The 18,238-nt window shown below is 50.0% G+C and overlaps 1 protein-coding gene across 1 annotated transcript; it reads left to right on the forward strand.

Annotated features, from left to right (window-relative positions):
- The first annotated feature begins 10,079 nt into the window (after positions 1 to 10,079).
- On the forward strand, positions 10,080 to 16,284 carry SERPINE1 (serpin family E member 1). The gene is made up of 9 exons (XM_083185451.1): positions 10,080 to 10,183; positions 11,147 to 11,391; positions 12,517 to 12,744; positions 13,504 to 13,698; positions 13,829 to 14,027; positions 14,140 to 14,240; positions 14,364 to 14,450; positions 15,285 to 15,368; positions 15,902 to 16,284. The coding sequence occupies exons 1-9, from the start codon at positions 10,167 to 10,169 to the stop codon at positions 15,937 to 15,939; spliced, it is 1,194 nt and encodes a 397-aa protein (XP_083041577.1). The 5' UTR covers positions 10,080 to 10,166; the 3' UTR covers positions 15,940 to 16,284.
- The last annotated feature ends 1,954 nt before the right edge of the window (positions 16,285 to 18,238 follow it).

The raw sequence follows: 18,238 nt of genomic DNA on the forward strand, positions 1-18,238 counted from the left end.
CCCCTCCCACGATTTGCGGCCCCCCTCCGCGATTCGCGGCACCCCCCGCGACTCCCATCCCGCGATTCGGCCCCGTGCCCCCCTCCCGCGATTTGCGGACCCCCACGCCCCCTCCCATGATTTGCGGACCCCCGCCCCCTCCCGCAATTCGCAGACCTCCGCGACCCCCCCTCCCGCGATTCACGGCCCCCCCACCCGCGATTCGCGGCCCACCGAGCCCACCTCCCACAATTTGTGGACCCCCTCCCATGATTCACAGACCCCGCCTCCCGCGATTCACAGCACCCCCCCACCCCCCTCCTGCGATTTGCGCTCCACCGTCCGTGATTCACGGCCCCCTCCCACAATTCACGCCCCCCCCCGCGATCCCCCCTCCCGCGATTCACGCCCCCCCCGAGCCCCCGTCCCATGATTTGCGAACCCCCGCCCCCTCCCGCAATTCGCGGACCCCCACACCCCCCTCCTGCGATTCTAGCCCCCCTGCGCCCCTCCTCCCACGATTCACAGCACCCCTGCGCCCCCTCCCGTGATTCACGGACTCCCGCAACCCCCCTCCCGCGTTTCACTGATCCCAACACAACCCCCCTCCCGCAATTTGCTGCCCCCCCTTCCCGCGATTCACACCCCCCCTGCGCCCCCCTCCCACGATTTGCGGACCCCCGCCCCCTACCGCAATTCGCGGACCCCCGTGCCCCCCCCCCCTCCTGCAATTTGCAGACCCCCCTGACCCCCTTCCGGCAATTCCACCCCCCAGCGGACCACCGCGACTCCGCTCCCGCATTTCACGTACCCCGTGAGAATGGGGGATCCTGTACCGCAACAAGCAGGTGCCCCCCTAGGTGGGAAATCCTGCCCTGGCTGCCACGCTGCAGGTTCCCCCACTGCCAGAAATGTCCCCACGGTCCTCTGCACCAGCGCCACAACTTTTATCAGTGTCTTGCCCACATACCACTATTATACAGCCTCCTGCTCTCATGCACCCTCACTCCCTCCCAGTGGGAGGAGACACTCACCCACTGCCAGGAGCTGCATACTGTCCCCCACCCTCCTCCAGTTCTAGGGATGCCCATCGACCATCAATGATTTCAAATCATCGATGGTTTATGGCCGATGTTGAATACTTTTGCCATCGATGTGGGAGGACTAGATGGTTTCCCTACATCGATGGCAAAGGAGAACCGATCAAGTTTCAATTTTTTTTATGGTGCCGGGACACGGAGCATAGCTCCGCCCCCCCACACCCAAAAGTCCCGCCACCGAGTTCTGATTGTCCCATGGCCTATTCAGTCAGATATAATGGATGACCATCGATAGCTACAACAATCGATGGTTATCCAAGTAATATTTTGCTACTATCGAAGGCAGGGTGCAAAATCGCCATCAATGCCAACCATCGATGGCGTCTGCACCAATGCCCATCCCTACTCTGCAACAGGCAAAAACCTATCACTACCCAGCTTCCTGCTCTCTCTGAACCGTAACTTCCACCACTGGGGAGTCGCTGACGCTGTGTTGCCCACATACCCCTATCATGCCTCATAGCCCAGCCTCCTGCTCTCATGCACCCTAACTCCCACCCAGTAGGAGGAGACACTGACTCAGGGCCACCGTCCTGTACTCCGGTGCTGCCACGCTGGACCCTCACCCACTGGCAGAAGCTGCACAGTGTCCCGACTCCCCCACCCTCCTCTTTTGTCCCCCTTATGCCCACACACCCCTATCACTACCCAGCCACCTGTTTTCCTGTGTTGTGACCTCTGCCGGTGGAGAGCCGCTGACTCAGAAACACCCTACTATACTATTGCACACACACACCTAAACAACACGCACATCCCCCCCCCACACACACACACACCCACAAATGTCACTGTACCATCCACACTATCAATGTACATCTTACTCTGTAACCGCTTTGTAATTAAACAAAACAATACACACCCCCTTCCAAATCATATTCTCTATTTAACACATTTCACCTATAACTCAAGTTACAATACAGGGCATCTTTCATACAATTCTAACCATATTTCACACAATACAAACATTTACAAATGATGGGGGCGCAGCCCCTTACGCCGGTGTGAAGATCGCCCGTAGGGCGCGATGAATCACCTAGTATATACATATATATATATTTATTAGGCCCTATATTATCCATATATATGTCTCATGTTGTCCATCTAAATATAATATTACCAGTAGTCATAATAAATAAACTATATTGCAATCATTACTAGGAATGTCACAAATATGTATTCACTCAGCCGCACCCACCACCACCACCACCTCTGACCGTTACCCTATTTTCTGTTCCCAGACACCACAGTGTATGGACCAGGGTTGAACACATCTATTTTTAGCTTGTGTTGTAGTGATGATACAAACAGAAACCCACAGGAAATCTCCCATCTGTGTGCAAGATGCTAGGGAGTTAGGGGGGGGGGGGGCACTGCAGAGAGAGCGGAGGCACTGCATAGAGAGCGGAGGCACTGCAGGGAGAGTGGGGGCACAGCAGGGAGAGGGGAGGCACTGCAGGGAGAGCGGAAGCACTGCAGAGAGAGCGGAGGCACTGCATAGAGAGCGGAGGCACTGCAGGGAGAGCGGGGGCACAGCAGGGAGAGGGGAGGCACAGCAGGGAGAGGGGAGGCATTGCAGGGAGAGCAGAGCCACTCCAGGGAGAGCGGTGGCACTGCAGGGAGAGTGGGGGCACTGCAGGGTGAGTGGAGGCACTGCTGGGAGAGCGGAGGCACTGCTGGGAGAGCGGAGGAACTGCAGAGAGAGCAGAGGCACTGCAGGAAGAGCGGAGGCACTGCAGGAAGAGCGGAGGCACTGCAGGAAGAGCGGAGGCACTGCAGGGAGAGCAGAGCCACTCCAGGGAGAGCGGGGGCACTGCAGGGAGAGCGGGGGCACTGCAGGGTGAGTGGAGGCACTAGTGATATTGCAAATCCCCATCGATGATAGCCAACTAGGCAATGGATGGCCATCAGGGAGGTTGAAGTTATATCAGAGGAGGGGGACCATGTACCGACTCCTGGTGGTGGCCGCTGTGCAGTGCCGGGGGCAGCACTGACCGCACATGACCCCCGGCACCCCGCAGGGCAGATCACAGGGACGGGTTCCTGTCAGAGCTCCTGTCCGTGTGTCTGCCCAGACATACATCCCGCTGATAGGACCGCATATCAATATGCAATGCACGGCGGTAAGATCCCACTCAGGTCATACTGAATATGTGATCCATAATATATGGGACCCTGAGTGGTTACACTGCATTGCATTACTGTCGGGGTATGAGGTCATAAGGCCGACCGTGTCTAGGTTAGCACACAGTCAAAAGGTCGACCACTATTAGTCATGAGGTTGACACATGAAAAGGGTCAACATGGTCAAAAGGTCAACACCAGCACAAGGTTGAGGGCAGCCCACCGCTCTCTGCCTGGCAGCTGCCATTACTTACATTAATTCCCCCTTGGCAACGAGCATTTAACTATCCTGTGGCAACTAGCATGAAATCCACTTGGCATCGAGCATGAAGCTCATAGCAATGAGCATGTAGGTAAGTGGCACTTTTGTGGTATATTATATAATGGACATTATGGATGGTGTGTGCCATAATGTGTAATGGGCATTATGGTGTGTGGCATAATGTGTAATGGGCATTATGGTGTGTGGCATAATGTGTAATGGGCATTACAGTGTGGCATAATGTGTAATGGGAATTATGGTGTGTGGCATAATGTGTAATGGGCATTACAGTGTGGAATAATGTGTAATGGGCAGTATGATGGTGAGGGGGGTAATTACAGTAGGTGATAGAGGAGTTCCATCACCTCTCCAGAACCAGTTTAAGCTCTGTTGCATTCCTCCCAAATGTCTCGAATTTCTGGGGACCGTCACGTTTTTTTTAAAAGGTCCCACAGCCCACCCACGGCCCACCCACGGCCCATAGTGTCCCACAGTGGGGGGGGGGGGGCAGTTAGTAGTCCCTCATGCCACCTGGGGGCAGAGGGGGCATAAGGGGGCATTGCATAGGACCCCCGTGGGCATCTCTTCAGTGATCACTGGCTACTCTGCACCGAGCAGAGAAGCAATAATCTCTGGCTCTCCCCAACTGCCAGCCGTGGGAGGGACAGCGGGACAGTTTCAAAATAGCGGGACTGTCCCACTGTAATTGGGACAGTTTGGAAGAATCCGCTGTGGAACCTATTGTGCTGGACTGTGCTGTACAGTACTCAATTCTGTCCTACATTTTTTCAGACCCTGTCGTGTTCAAATGATCTGTGGTCCCTGTATTCTCACATGCTGTCTTGATGCTGCAGGGTCATCTATGGCTGAATGAGCGCGTGTTGGTTTTACATGACACTACAAGCGATGACAAATCCCCGGGATGAATGGCCGCTTCTGGAAAGAAATTTCTGCTTTTATTCATAAATTTGCAACCAGAAAGCAAGTAGGAGTCCCCGTGAAGCGACAATGTTTGGTCCATTAAAATGCAGAGGAGAGAGAATTGGCCAGGGAATCGCTACCCTTTTACACCAGCCTATTTTTCCCGGGTTGGCCCCAGGAATGACCTGGGACTAACGCTGGTGTGAAAGGGTCCCGGGATATTAACACAGCTAGCTACAGGGTTACAGGGACCTTCCTGGGATACAGGCCAGTGTGAAAGGTACTTACCTTGGTTGCCTGTCGCTGACCACAGTGCTGGAAGAGAGCATTGCATCTGCCATTGATAAAGCTGCCAGTCTCTGCCTCCTGTGAGATAGTAATGTAGCTAGAGGTGCTGAGGCCTCTCTCGGCTGTCCCATCCCTGCCTCCCCTGCTTGGCTTGCTGGAGACTCCACCGTCCTGTTGCATTGTGGGATGAGGGTAGCCAGAGAACTGATAGCAGTGGACTCCGTCCGCTTGAACAGCGACAGGGGACCCCGGTCCCCTGCTCCTGCCACGGGCACCACACTGTGGTCACCTGGGAGCTGTACCTTCAGGTAATGGAGCGAGCAGGGTGTTTCTCCCCCTCACACCTGAAATAGCAGGGACTAGGCTGGTGTGAAAGGGGTCAACCCGGGAATGTCCCTGCATTTCCCTGGACTGTATTCCCAGGTAAGTCCCTGCATTTTTTGGTGTGAAAGGAGTAAAAGCCTACTATTACTTTCGGGACTCGGGACTCAGGGCTCGGAGCACTCACTGCACAGTGCAGCCCGCAGAGCGCCGAGCCCCTCTATATCCTAGGCTCGGCGCTCTGCAGGCTGCACTGTGTATTGTGCGCGCCTGGCCGCTGGCGCCGGGTGGGGGATACTGTGCGGGGGGGCGGTGGGGGCTTGGGGTGGTGCCATGCCACTGTGGGCAGCTGGCCCGGGCCCCTGCAGTGGCAGTGGGACAGCTGTACCCCTGGCACCCCCTTGTCGGCGGCCCTGTTGCCACCTAGCATCTGTGATACAGTATGCAGCTATATATATATATCCTAGTATTGCTAATTAGAGGTGGGATTAGGCCACTTACAGTGCAGGTGGAGAGTAGGGTCTACAAGAGTGATTGGACGCACAGAGGATAGTTACAGACCAATGCCTCTCATTATCCCATCAAAGGAAAAGCTGCAAATCTTACAAGTAAGAAGGGTAATTAGGACATTAGGACAGACTGAGTACACCAGCCGGGGTGACACACAGAGACACATTCACTACTCCATAGACTGTGCATGATGCAGATATGATGTGCTTGATTCAGAATATGAATGCGGGAATGAGGTGATTCGGAGAGATTCTCTCCATTGTCATTGTATGGGTGGCCGACAGTGCTGTCTGAGTGACAGTAGGTGACTCAAGATCCCCCCCCCCCCCCAACCACCACCTCCACCACCACTTTCAGAACTTTCCATTTACATCTATCCCAATCTGTGAGAATGCGGTCACGGGCTCCCATGAACTCTCCTAGTTACTATTAGTCAGCCTCCTACACACCGCAAGTCCCTGTTTTAGTCCCTATCATCATAAATAGCCAGATGGGGAACACTATAATAAGAATATCAGACCTATCTCCCAGGACACATTTACTTAGTGGTTTCCTATAATGCTGCATATAGCCTTCAACGGATTCAAAAGAATTCCTTTCAGAGCCCCTGTGACAAACGGCGATGTGTAATACTGCAGACCGACAATGACATCACAGCCGCACACCTCCCAACATTGAGCCATCGGGAGCAGGGATGCTTCGCCTGACATTTTGGTGATGTAGCCTCGCGGCAAGGGGGCATGGCCTATTGCAGTGAGGCTACACCCCCATATTTGCCGCTGTAAGGGCATGGCTGCAGGAATAGCCGCTGTGCGCATGTGTCTATTTACAGGGGACGGGGGGGGGGACTCCCAACTGCATCCCCCCCCCCCCCCCGGCCGGCCCCGGGATGCAGGAATGTCCCAAAATACTGTGATGTTCCCGCGAAAAAAAAAGCATGACAGTTAGAAGGTATGCAGCCGCGGGAGTTATAATGGATCTTCACTGTCTTTGATGCAATCATGGGGTAATTCAGGCGTGACACGTGAAATTGGTCGACACGGATAATCATTCACTTATTTGAAAAGAGTGGACCTAATTATTTGATTCTATGGGGTCCTGAGGACCTGTGTTCTAGAGGATAATGGATAGAATCTGCTTGGTTTCCCATAGCAACATCACATCCTCAATAGAAGCCCCATCTTAGTAAATGTACCCGTTAGCTGTCTCCTAACCCCGTTGTTTCTGTTTTCCTCACCCCCCCATCTGAGCTCTTTCCATTTTTCCTGCATTGTCTCATCGCCCACAAAGAATTTACACTCATTCCAGCTCTCCTTCCGGGACCCGTCATCCCTAATTTGCCAGCCGTTTCCAATTTCTCCTTTACTCCCCTCTTCCCACCTCTTGTAGTTCGTATTGCAAACATGCTGGTGATTCTGAATAATGCAAAAGCCATATGCCCGGTATGTGAGCAGCGTGCAGGGCATGTGGAGAATTATTTATAGGCAGAGAGGCACGGTCAGGGCAGCACGGTGGGAATACTGCCCCCGGTGTCATTCTCTCACAGGCACGACTTACAGTAGTTGCAGAGCTGATGTACGGTTAGATCAGACTGCAAAGAGAATCTAGTTTCTGTCTTATATCAGCAATGTGGCATCATGGCGTCACCTGTGCGCTGCAGCGGGTGCATGTTGAGGAGGGCGCGTCTTCAGGTACCTGCAGAAGCCGTGGCTGGCACCTGCTCGATCTTGCACCCTGCTTGCACCACCCTTGGCTTTGGTTCCTTGTGACTTAAAAGCTTCATTTAAGTGAATTTGGCAACAACAAAAAAAAGTGCGGAAATTGCCAAACTTTTGTATTTATCATAACGACCTGTCATGTTTTACCTGATACAAGTAATATCATCTTTTTTTCGACATCAAAAAAATGTATTTGAATTTATATAACAAATGTGAGCGATGCCGGCATTTTTTGACGGATATTTTGAACATCTCTCACGGAAATGTCGGCACCCAAAGGGTTAAACATTATTTGAGCCCCCCCAAAATGGCTGCCTACATGTACATAGCATTTTTACAGTCGCTTTCAGTCATTTTGCTATAATTAGAGCATTAAAGTTCAGTCAGGAAAAGGTTCTTAAAGTAAATTTTTAGCTCAGGTCCCACAATTATTCCCGGTGGTAATTACATTGTTTCCCAGAAGAAAAAAACCCTATTATTTATTTAATTACAGTTTCTTCTAGATCTACCAACGGTCAACGTTTTCCAGGTGACCTAGCTGGTGCACAGCTGTAGTCATTACTGACACATTTTAAAACATGCTGCATTCATTCCTACTATAGATCCACAGGTTGCCTGGAAAACATGCACCATTGGTAGATCTTGAGGACAGGTTTGGCCACCCCTGGTTTAGAGGCTCTTTCTATTCCTACCTATGTTTCAGAGACCCCACTTGTCCTTACATGCCTCAGGGTATTAAACTAGGCCTGGGGCAATGTATGTGTTGGAGAACAATTATTGAAAAGAATGGATGGTGTAATAGTTAGCATTACTGCCTCACAGCGCTGAGGTCATGGGTTCAATACCCACCATGGCCCTAACTGTGTGGAGTTTGTATATTCTCCCTGTACTTGCGTGGGTTTCCTCCGGGTACTACGGTTTTCTCCCACAATCCAAAAATATACTGGTAGGCTAATTGGCTCCCAAAAAATTAACCCTATAATGTCTGTGTGTGTGTACATGTAGTAGGGAATATAGATTGTAAGCTCCACTGGGGCAGGGACTGATGTGAATATTCTGTGTAAAGCGCTGCGGAATCTGTGTGCACTATATAAGAAACTGCTAATAAAAAAGAAAATAGATTTTTGCAGAAGCTGATTCCGAGCTCCACCTCCGGGCCACCAAGTGGGGGTCAGGGGGCCAGTACTAAGTTATTACCTAGGCTTGTTGTATGGGTCCCAGCTGCTGAGGTTGCAGTAACCTGCACAGTCACCGGTGCCACTTCACGGTGCTGGTAACACTTTATTAAAAAAATTTAGGTTGTGTGGCAATGCCGTGCTGGATATGGCCATGCCCCCTTCAGTCCCCAGGCCCTCATCAGCCCTAGCTGGCTCCATCCACACAAAAAAGTTCTCAACTCCACAGACCTAGGGTCTAATTCAGTCTTGATTGCAAAGCTAATTTTTTTCTCAAATGGACAAACCCTGCTGCACTGTAGGTGGGGCAGATGTAGCAGGTACAGAGAGAGTTAGATTTGGGTGCGTGCCTCTGGGCTCGAAGTTGTAAAACGGCACCTGCTGGTTCACAATGGGTTCCAAGCAAGACAGCAGCTCTTCAAGTAGAGATTGGTGGGGCACCGGCTACTACTGCAGAGTTAGTTGGCTCTGTCCCAGGACATCTGCTGCCATCTGCAGTAGGGGAACGGATGGCTCCTGCCTGGTACCACTCAGCGGTGCACCCTCTGCTGCTGCCGGCTGTGAGATTAAACACACCGCTGAATGCTGATTCATGCAGCAGGCGGCTGAATGTTGGGAGTCTAACCCTGACCCACCAGCTATTGCAGGTGGGTCACCAAGGGGGACCAATGGGAACCTCTGTGTGACTGGGATGAGCTTACGCCTTTGGTGGGGTGTGTTCAAACTGAAATTGCAGGGTAAAAATAAAGCACCCAACTGGACAATATATCATCGACGTTATACCATATCGATATTGCTGATATTATCATGTACTGTATATACAGATAGAGCCATCCTCATCCAGCCCAGGGTTAAGTGAGCCAGAGCAGTCGGACTTAATCCTATGCAAATCCCCTACTGCATTGTTCTAGGTATTGTATTGCAGCTGAGAACAATAGGCCTTGGTGAGCCATGGCTCTGCAGAGAAGGCTAGCTGAGGAAGGCTCCATCCTGTATTGTCCAGTGTGTACAGTCAATATGGCTAACAATGCGCGTGGCTGCGGGTTTACTGTACTTAATCTGACAATATCATGTACAGAACTGGGGGCGGGTGATGTCACTGACCAGTGTGTACGCTTAATATCATTCTCCCGTTAAGTTTATTGGCGTCTGCAGGAATCGTCGCTAGTATCTGGGAGGGTCGGCCACCTTTCCTGCACGGAAACAAAATAACTCACCCAAATGTAACTCTCTCTGCACATGTTACATCTGCCCCACCTGCAGTGCACATGGTTTTGTCCATTTGAGAAGGAGTTTGCCTTTGGGAGTGAACCAGAATAAGGGCTTCATTTTAACCCCAGTTTCTTGTTACTTTGAAATCTTTTTATAGTTTATACAATACAGTCTTGTTTTATTCTCTGCTGTGTTTATTTATATCCTGCCCAACATCTCCCAGCAAACAAACAGTGGTAGATTAGTGTATACATGGTGATATAATAGCTGTCTAGCTACACACATATTCCAGTGATGTCACTTACTAACAGATTCCTAAATACAGATGAATGAGCAATCGCACACACATAGGAGACTGCTGTTATTATTCACATCTGGGAATGTAGACTGGCCACGAGGCTTCCTCCTGTTATTAGGAAACACCTCGCGGGGGCGTGGGGAGGGTGAGTATGTATAAAGTCCAGGCTGGGACAGACTCTAGCACACAGAAGCTGCAGGCGCCGGGGATCACACTGTATACTGCAGTTACACAGGAATCTCCACATTCTATTACAGAAAAATGGTCCGCAATATAATGTAAGTATATGGGTCAGGACTAGGGTGTAGGTTCTAGTTCTGCCTGCACTAGGGTGTAGGTTCTAGTTCTGTGCTTCCCTGCAAAAATGTCTTACTCTGGGGGAGCGGTGTCAAATGTTGGGGAGAGGTAAAGTGTAGAGTGATAACCCGCCAACCAATCAGCTTTGTTTTTCAAACACAACCTGTAAGATGACAGTTGGGCAGGGCCGGATTTAAGCAGGGGCAAAAGGGGTCAGTACCCCTGGGCCCCCCTCTAGCTAGGGGCCCCCTGTGTTTGGCATGTTTTTTTTTTTTATATTATTTTTTAGCTAAAGGTTTTGTGCATGGGAGTGGGGGTAGTGCTGCAGCTTCGCCTATCTGCCAATGTGACAATGATTAATGATGCTGAGCATGGGGTGCCAAGGCACACTGACTGCACAAGTGTGCAGTGCATTACTGGGAGTTGACCAAGTCCCATGATACTTTGCACAAGAGGGGCAGAGGCTGAGAGGTTTGTGCTGAGCTCTGATTGGTGGAGCTCATTACATGCTTCTCAGGCCCATGGAGGACAACAGCAGCAGCCTAGTCATGGGAGGGTTTTTAATCAGAGGCAGCACTGGGACTGTGAGGTGTGCTACAGTCCTACAGAGTAAGGTGCAGAGGGACAAACACAGGCTTTTCATGTGGTATGTATGCATATATATATATATATATATATATATATATCCCCTGAAGTTACCCATTGACCAAGTTTATACTGCCTTTACTCTGTGTTTTGACAGCGTAATATTCTCCCGTGCAGTGTGCAGCCAGTAATGACAAGTGCAAGGGGGCCCCCCTGTCTAAAGTGCGCAGGGCCCGCCGAAAGCTTAATCTGGCACTGCATTTGGGAATGTATTGGCTGATACTTTATCTCTCTTATCAAGGTTTGATACATGTCCCCCTCTATGTATATGTTACGAGTGCACGTTCTTCTGTCCACAGGCTGTTGGCGCTGGCCCTGGTCGCATGCACTACTGCAGCTATCCGCCCGATGTCCCTGGAAGATGTGGCACACAGGGACGCCCGCTTTGGGGTGCGGCTGTTCCAGGAGGTCCTGCAGGAACACAAAGAAAAGAATTTGGGGTTCTCTCCTTATGGGGCGTCTACTGCTCTGAACATACTGCAGTCTGGGGCGGCAGGGAGGTCGCTGGAACAACTGCGGCAAAGCCTGAATTACGGATATTCTGGTAAGAGACTAACGCGGATGGTTCTGCTGAGTATTGTAGGGTCAGCCGTTGCCAAAAATGCACCCTGGTGACTGTATATATGGGCTGTTGTGGGATAGCAGGAATTGTATTATATTGGTGGAATTTAAATATTTGCACATTTCTAGTTAGATGACCCCTCCATCCACCCCCATGCAGCCTTCAAGGTGACCACCAGAGCCCCAGAGGGATCACAAGTGCTGATCGCAAGCGAGGATCCCCAGCATTTGCACTGATTTTCCGTCTGAATCACTGCGCCCAGGAATCAGCATAATGTATTATACAGTTAAGCCTGCACCTGACCAATAGGATTCAGGTGGGTGGTCTTAAACTTGTAATGCATTATGCTGATTCCCAGGCTGCCGGGATCAGTGCTGGCGGTCCCCAGGGGATCGGAAAGTGGTGTAGCACGGAAATCTTCTTGGCTGGCCAGGACCAGCAGCACAGCTCAGCCCGGAAGATTTCAAGGCAAACCACTTAAGAGGTTAAGCTACCTGCGGCCAAGCATAGATATCCTTAAAACCTGGACTGAAGTTTGGGAACCTCTGCAATACCGGGAATCAGGGCCGCCAACAGGGGGGTGCTGTGGGTACAGCTGTCCCGGGCCCCAGCCTCTGGAAGGGCCCAGGCAGCTCATTTTGTCCACCGCAACCTCCCCCAACTGCCTCTGCTGTGCTGCCTGCTTCTACAATGCAGGATGCTGGCGGCCAATTAAAATGCTGCACAGGCTTTTCAGCCAATCAGAGCTTGTGTACCATTAGCCAATCAGAGCAGCTGCCAGTACACGAGCTGATTGGCTCACCAACCAGTGCTGCATTTTAATTGCCCGCCGGCATCCTGCATGAAGCCTGTGCTTCAGGACCTGCAGCAGTAGTCGGGCAGTAAGTAAAGGGAGGGGGGAAGATGAGGGGGGTGAGATGGGGATGGAGCCCGGACTGGAAATCAGTCCCGGGCCCCAAAATTCCTGGTGGCAGCCATGCCGGGAATCTCATTTCAAAATCTTTATAATACGGTGACTAAAGTGGTGCTGAGTTTGATGTTAGTTGACCTTACATTTACGGTACCATGTATCGGTTCCCTTATCGGTTGCACTTTTGTCCCCCTCAGAGCGAAGAGTATCTGCAATGCTCCGGAGACTGAGAGCGGCAATCTCAGGCCACGCAAAATCTATACACATCGCAGATGGTCTGTTTGTGCAGAGGGACCTTAGTCTAACCCCCGGCTTCCTGCAAAGATTTCACTCCACCTTCCAACGCCATGTGCTCCAAGTCAACTTCACCGACCCATCGCAGGCCAGAGACATCCTGAACCAATGGGTGGAGGACCATACAGACGGTGAGCAATGGAGCCAACCTGAGATTAAGGGGGGTATTTAATCCCATGGTGAGCAATGGAGCCAACCTGAGATTAAGGGGGGTATTCAATCCCACGTCCCGACAGTTGGGACCCTGGCCCATTTTCACTTTGCTCCTCTGTTATTACCGCCGACTGGTTGGTGAAAAGGGGTTATGTCCATAGAAATGGCCATGGATTGTCGAGATACGTCCGTGATCTCGACAATCCACGTCCGTTCTCAGCAAAACGGGCACGACTGATTTTAATGTCGGGTCCGTTCTGCCAAGCTGACACTTCAATACTGTTGGTAAAGACAGCATTGAATAGGCGCCCACCGCTATTTCCCCCATTGGAAATAGCAGAGGGGGATTGAATGCCACCCTTGGTTGGGTCAAAATAAAATTACTTTGGGAGGAAGTTATTAAAACTGGTAAGAGATAAAATGGAACAATATAAAGTACTAAGCAATCAGCTTCTAATATCAAATATTTCAGGTTCTTAGCATAATTTGTGACCCCAAAAAATATGGGCCTACCAGCCGCACCAGGCAACCTCATCGGGAGGGTCCATAACACTAAGGTCCATGTCCAGGGCACGGGACTGCCCAAGTCAGCCCAGGCCAACCCCATTCCACTTTATCATTCTCCACGCTTTGATAAATTCCTCCCTTAGTGTTGGTTATATACTTCCTTCTCTCTCAGCTTCCTTCTGCTCCGTCACGTCATTGTGACACGTGTTTCTTCTTCGCAAATCTTCTAGGAATGATCCAGGACTTGTTGGGAAGCAACTCCATTTCTCCACTCACCAAACTGGTTCTGCTCAGCGCCGTGCATTTTGATGGAAAATGGGGCATTCCATTCCCAGAGAAAGCCACTCACAAGAGGCCATTTTACCGATCTGACGGGTCTCAGGTGCAAACACCAATGATGGCCAACACCGCCAAGTACAACTACAGTAAGTGTCTACTTATTGGATCCAAGTTGGTGTGATCAATGCAACCGCACGTTCCTCATTAATTCATGTTGCCAATTAATTGGAGTCAACTAATTTCTGGGTAATCATGCTTATGGTCCTTTTTCCCCAGGTGAGTTTGAAACCCCAGAGGGAGAGTTTTATGATGTCATTGAGTTGCCGTATGAAGGAGAGGAACTCAGCATGTTGGTAGCTGCTCCATACGAGAAAGGGGTTCCCTTGTCCACCATCACCGATATCCTGACTCCAGAGCTCATCCAACAATGGAAGACAAGCATGAGGCGCTCAACTCGCCTCCTTGTATTGCCCAAGTAAGGACACCACCTTCTCATGACTTGATTCCATTATACTTTTGTCCATGTAACTTTCCTCGGGAGGGTGCCAAGCACATTCTGACATGGTTATCTCTCTGGTGTCCCCCAGGTTCTCTCTGGTGAGTGAAGTGAATCTAAAGAGTCCACTTGAACGTCTTGGCATCACAGATATTTTCTCTGAAGAGTCAGCGGACTTTAGACGGCTATCCCGTAAGTAGACCAAACATTAGACAAAGCATACAACTTGTGGCCAGGAATCCAGTAGGCACCTACTAGGAGGAGTGGATGGTGGCTTGGAATCCCTCTAACAATGCAACCACCTGTTTGTTTTAGATGAGAGGCCGCTTTATGTGTCAGAAGCATTCCAGAAAATCAAGGTGGAGGTAACGGAGAGCGGAACAAGAGCTGCGGCTGCAACAGGTGAGAGCCCGTCCCTTCCAGGGATTGAAGCCTATCTCAGTTTGGGAGAGCAGGAGTCAGAAAGCAGTGGACATAAGAGAGATGAGGTGCATCTGAATAGTTAAGGGGAAAGCTGAGAAAGTAGAAGGTTCATTGAAATGCAGAAGATAAGTCCAGAAAACAAACAGTTCCAAAGATATTAAATCAAATGGAGATTATCCAACACAGCGAGCCCCAGAAGCCTGGTATAAGTAGTATTTCTCGGTGTGTTACGTAGATTGGGACGTATTAAGATACAGTAAAGGAACTTGTGCGGGACAAATATCATCTGTGCAATTTGTGTAGAGATACGGTCACTTGGTCTACAGCAAGTTGGTCGACAAGCATTAGGTCGACACCACTAGGTCGACATGGGGATAGGGCGACATGGTTCTAGGTCGACATGGGTCAAGGTCGACAGGTCATTAGGTCAACAGTGTCTAGTTCGACAGTCAAAAGGTCGACATGGGATTTTTCACTGTTTTTTTGAGCCGATATGTGCCGACATGTGTCCATGTCGACTGTGTCGACATTCGGGTCAAAAACAGAGGAAAACCCCATGTCGCCCTTTTGACTGTCGACCTAGACACTGTTGACATAATGCTTGTGTCGACCTATTGTCCTGTTGACCTAAACCCATGTTGACCTAGACCCATGTCAACCTTGTCCCATGTCGACCTAGAAACCATGTCGACCTTTCCCCATGTTGACCTAGTGGTGGCGACCAACTTGCTGTAGACCAAATGATCCCAACCGTTATAATAACATACAGATCAGGTTAGAACATTTGTACTTAATCCAATACTGTCCCTGCAGCTGCCGTTTTCCTGGCCCGAATGTCCCCTCTTGAGGTCATCATGGATCGACCATTTTTGTTCCTCATCAGGCACAATCCAACAGGTGAGATCACTTATGTGAATGCGCGGACAGACGCACGCACACACACACACACAGACACACATCCCATATAACATAGTCACTGCATACTGAGGCACAGGCATGCCATTAAACCACTCAGTGACCTATCCCACAGAGCTCTGACTGTCAGCTGCAAACAGTGTGAACAAGTCATTGCAGCCAATGACTTCACCAAGAACTGGTGACATCATCCCTGGAAAATGCCTCAAGTCTCTGTGATGTCACTAGTGCCCAGACTTTAAAATGTCTGCTCTATGTGCTTTGATGACAGGGGTATCCTGTCAATGGGTTGACATTCCATATGTCGACACCAAGTGGTCAACATGAACAAGGTCAAGATAAAAAAATGTTGACATGACAATGGTTGACTCTTGAAAATGTTGACATGAAGATATAATGAGCATGTGCCTTCCATATGTAACCCCACAGATGGCATACAAATAACGACACAACCACAGTACTTCATTGTAGTACACAAAGCTGACACACTCATAACTTCTAATTCTTTATCGTAGGTGCATTACTGTTCATAGGACAAGTCATGGAGCCATGAACCTAGCACCATCTAGTGGCAGCAAGCAGTACCTCACCTCTTCCACCTTTGACCACAGTCTGCAGGAGTCACCTGAGCCAAAGCCCATTCGTTCTGTGTGGTGGAGAGACCTGATGACTACTGGGGGAGGGGGGAAGGGGAGGTAAACAAGGAAACTCACGGGTAGTATGAATGAGTACAATGCAGCAACAGCACAACAAGCAATGCAAGAGCGTGTGCAGTGTGTGAGTGTGTATGGTAAACTATTGTGACAGTTACAGAATATATACTATAAAGAGCTATAGATAAAATAGGATGTTTTTTTATCTTTATATCTGGTGTATTTAATAAATATATTTATTTATACTTTGCGTTGACTGCGTCTTACATATTGTATGGATAAGTGGTTATTCTGTGCACTGTAATCACGGGGTCACTTGCTAAGGGGCAGACTGAGGGTGAGATTTAATGAGAGATTAAGAAAGTGAGAGATTTGGTGAGAAATCTTCTATTTTTTTTAAAAGAGGCAATCATTTACACTGCAAAACCAATTTGATTTTGCAGTGTAAATGATTGCCGCTTTAAAAAAAAAACTGGAGATTTCTCACCAAATCTCTCACTTTCTGAATCTCTCATCCTATTAAATCTCACTCTAAAGCAGCCCATACACGTCCCGATGCTGGCGTGCGTTGTGGGCTTCAATAGCACGGATCACATCACATTGCATTGCATGTGCATCCGTTGTGCATGCAATGCGATGCAATTTGATGAAACCTAAGTACAAAAAGTATGTGCAAGCACATACTTTTTGTACTGTGCGATGAGGTGCCACGGGAGCGCGCACCTCAAAGCACAGAACGGACAGCCCGGCATCGCAGCGTGTATGGGCTGCTTTAGTCTTATGATACAACTGACAGCTGGGGTCCTAGTACAGTAGCACACTGACAGCTGGGATCCTATAACAGTGGCACACTGACAATTAGGGTCCTAGTACAGTAGCACACTGACAGCTGGGATCCTATAACAGTGGCACACTGACAATTAGGGTCCTAGTACAGTGGCACACTGATGGCTGGGGTCCTAGTACAGTGGCACACTGATGGCTGGGGTCCTAGTACAGTAGCACACTGACAGCTGGGGTCCTAGTACAATAGCACACTGACAGCTGGGGTCCTAGTACAGTAGCACACTGACAGCTGGGGTCCTAGTACAGTAACACACTGACGGCTGGGGACCGAGAACATTGGCACACTGAAGGCTGGGGACCTAGAACAGTGGCACACTGACGGCTGGGGACCTAGTACAGTGGCACACTGATGTCTGGGGTCCTAGTACAGTGGCACACTGACGGCTGGGGACCTAGAACAGTGGCACACTGACAGCTGGGGTCCTAGTACAGTGGAACATTGATGGCTGGGGTCCTAGAACAGTGGCACACTGACGGCTGGGGTCCTAGTACAGTGGAACACTGACGGCTGGGGTCCTAGAACAGTGGCACACTGACAGCTGGGGTCCTAGTACAGTGGAACACTGACAGCTGGGGTCCTAGTACAGTGGAACACTGACGGCTGGGGTCCTAGTACAGTGGAACACTGACAGCTGGGGTCCTAGTACAGTGGCCAACAGTGGGGAACAGTAACCACTGCAAAGAACACGAAACCCCTATCACTGGGCATGTAACCCCTGGCACTGAGCATGTAGGTAAGTGGCACTTAAGTGGCATAATATGTAATGGGCATTACGGTGTGTGTCATAGTGTTTAATGGACATTACAGTGTGCAAAATACCTCTGCCCCACAAAACCATGCCCTAAAATTTTGCTGTGCACCTTAGGCGCGCACTGTTCCGCTTTTGTGGAGGTTTGGGTTGTCTTGCACTGTGGGGCATAATTTGAATGAGGGGTTATAGTATATGGCCCATATTGTTCTTTTCATGGGTGTGTGGGATAGGCCATAAATTGAAAGCTTGCAGGGTGGCGCCGAACACCCGAGCACCCTGACTGTGACATATGGGGGGGAGCAGGGGTAGTGAGTTCCACCACCTCTCCAGGACCACTTTAAGTGTCTCTGATATAATCACAGTAGGTCTGTACCTGAGGGTCTGCACCCTGCACCCACGCAGCTATAATGTTACAGGTGACTGTAATAAGACACTATTCTGGTATTGGAATTATTCAGCGATATAACATAAGAACACATTGCTACATATTAACTACATAATTATGAATACCCTTGAGACTAGATCCGTGAACACAGTGCCTAGCAACATCCCTGGATACATTTATTATACAGTATACAGATTTACAGCTAATCTACAATTT

This window comes from Crinia signifera, chromosome 4, assembly GCF_055691185.1.
Source record: "Crinia signifera chromosome 4, ASM5569118v1, whole genome shotgun sequence".
Lineage (NCBI taxonomy): Eukaryota > Metazoa > Chordata > Amphibia > Anura > Myobatrachidae > Crinia > Crinia signifera.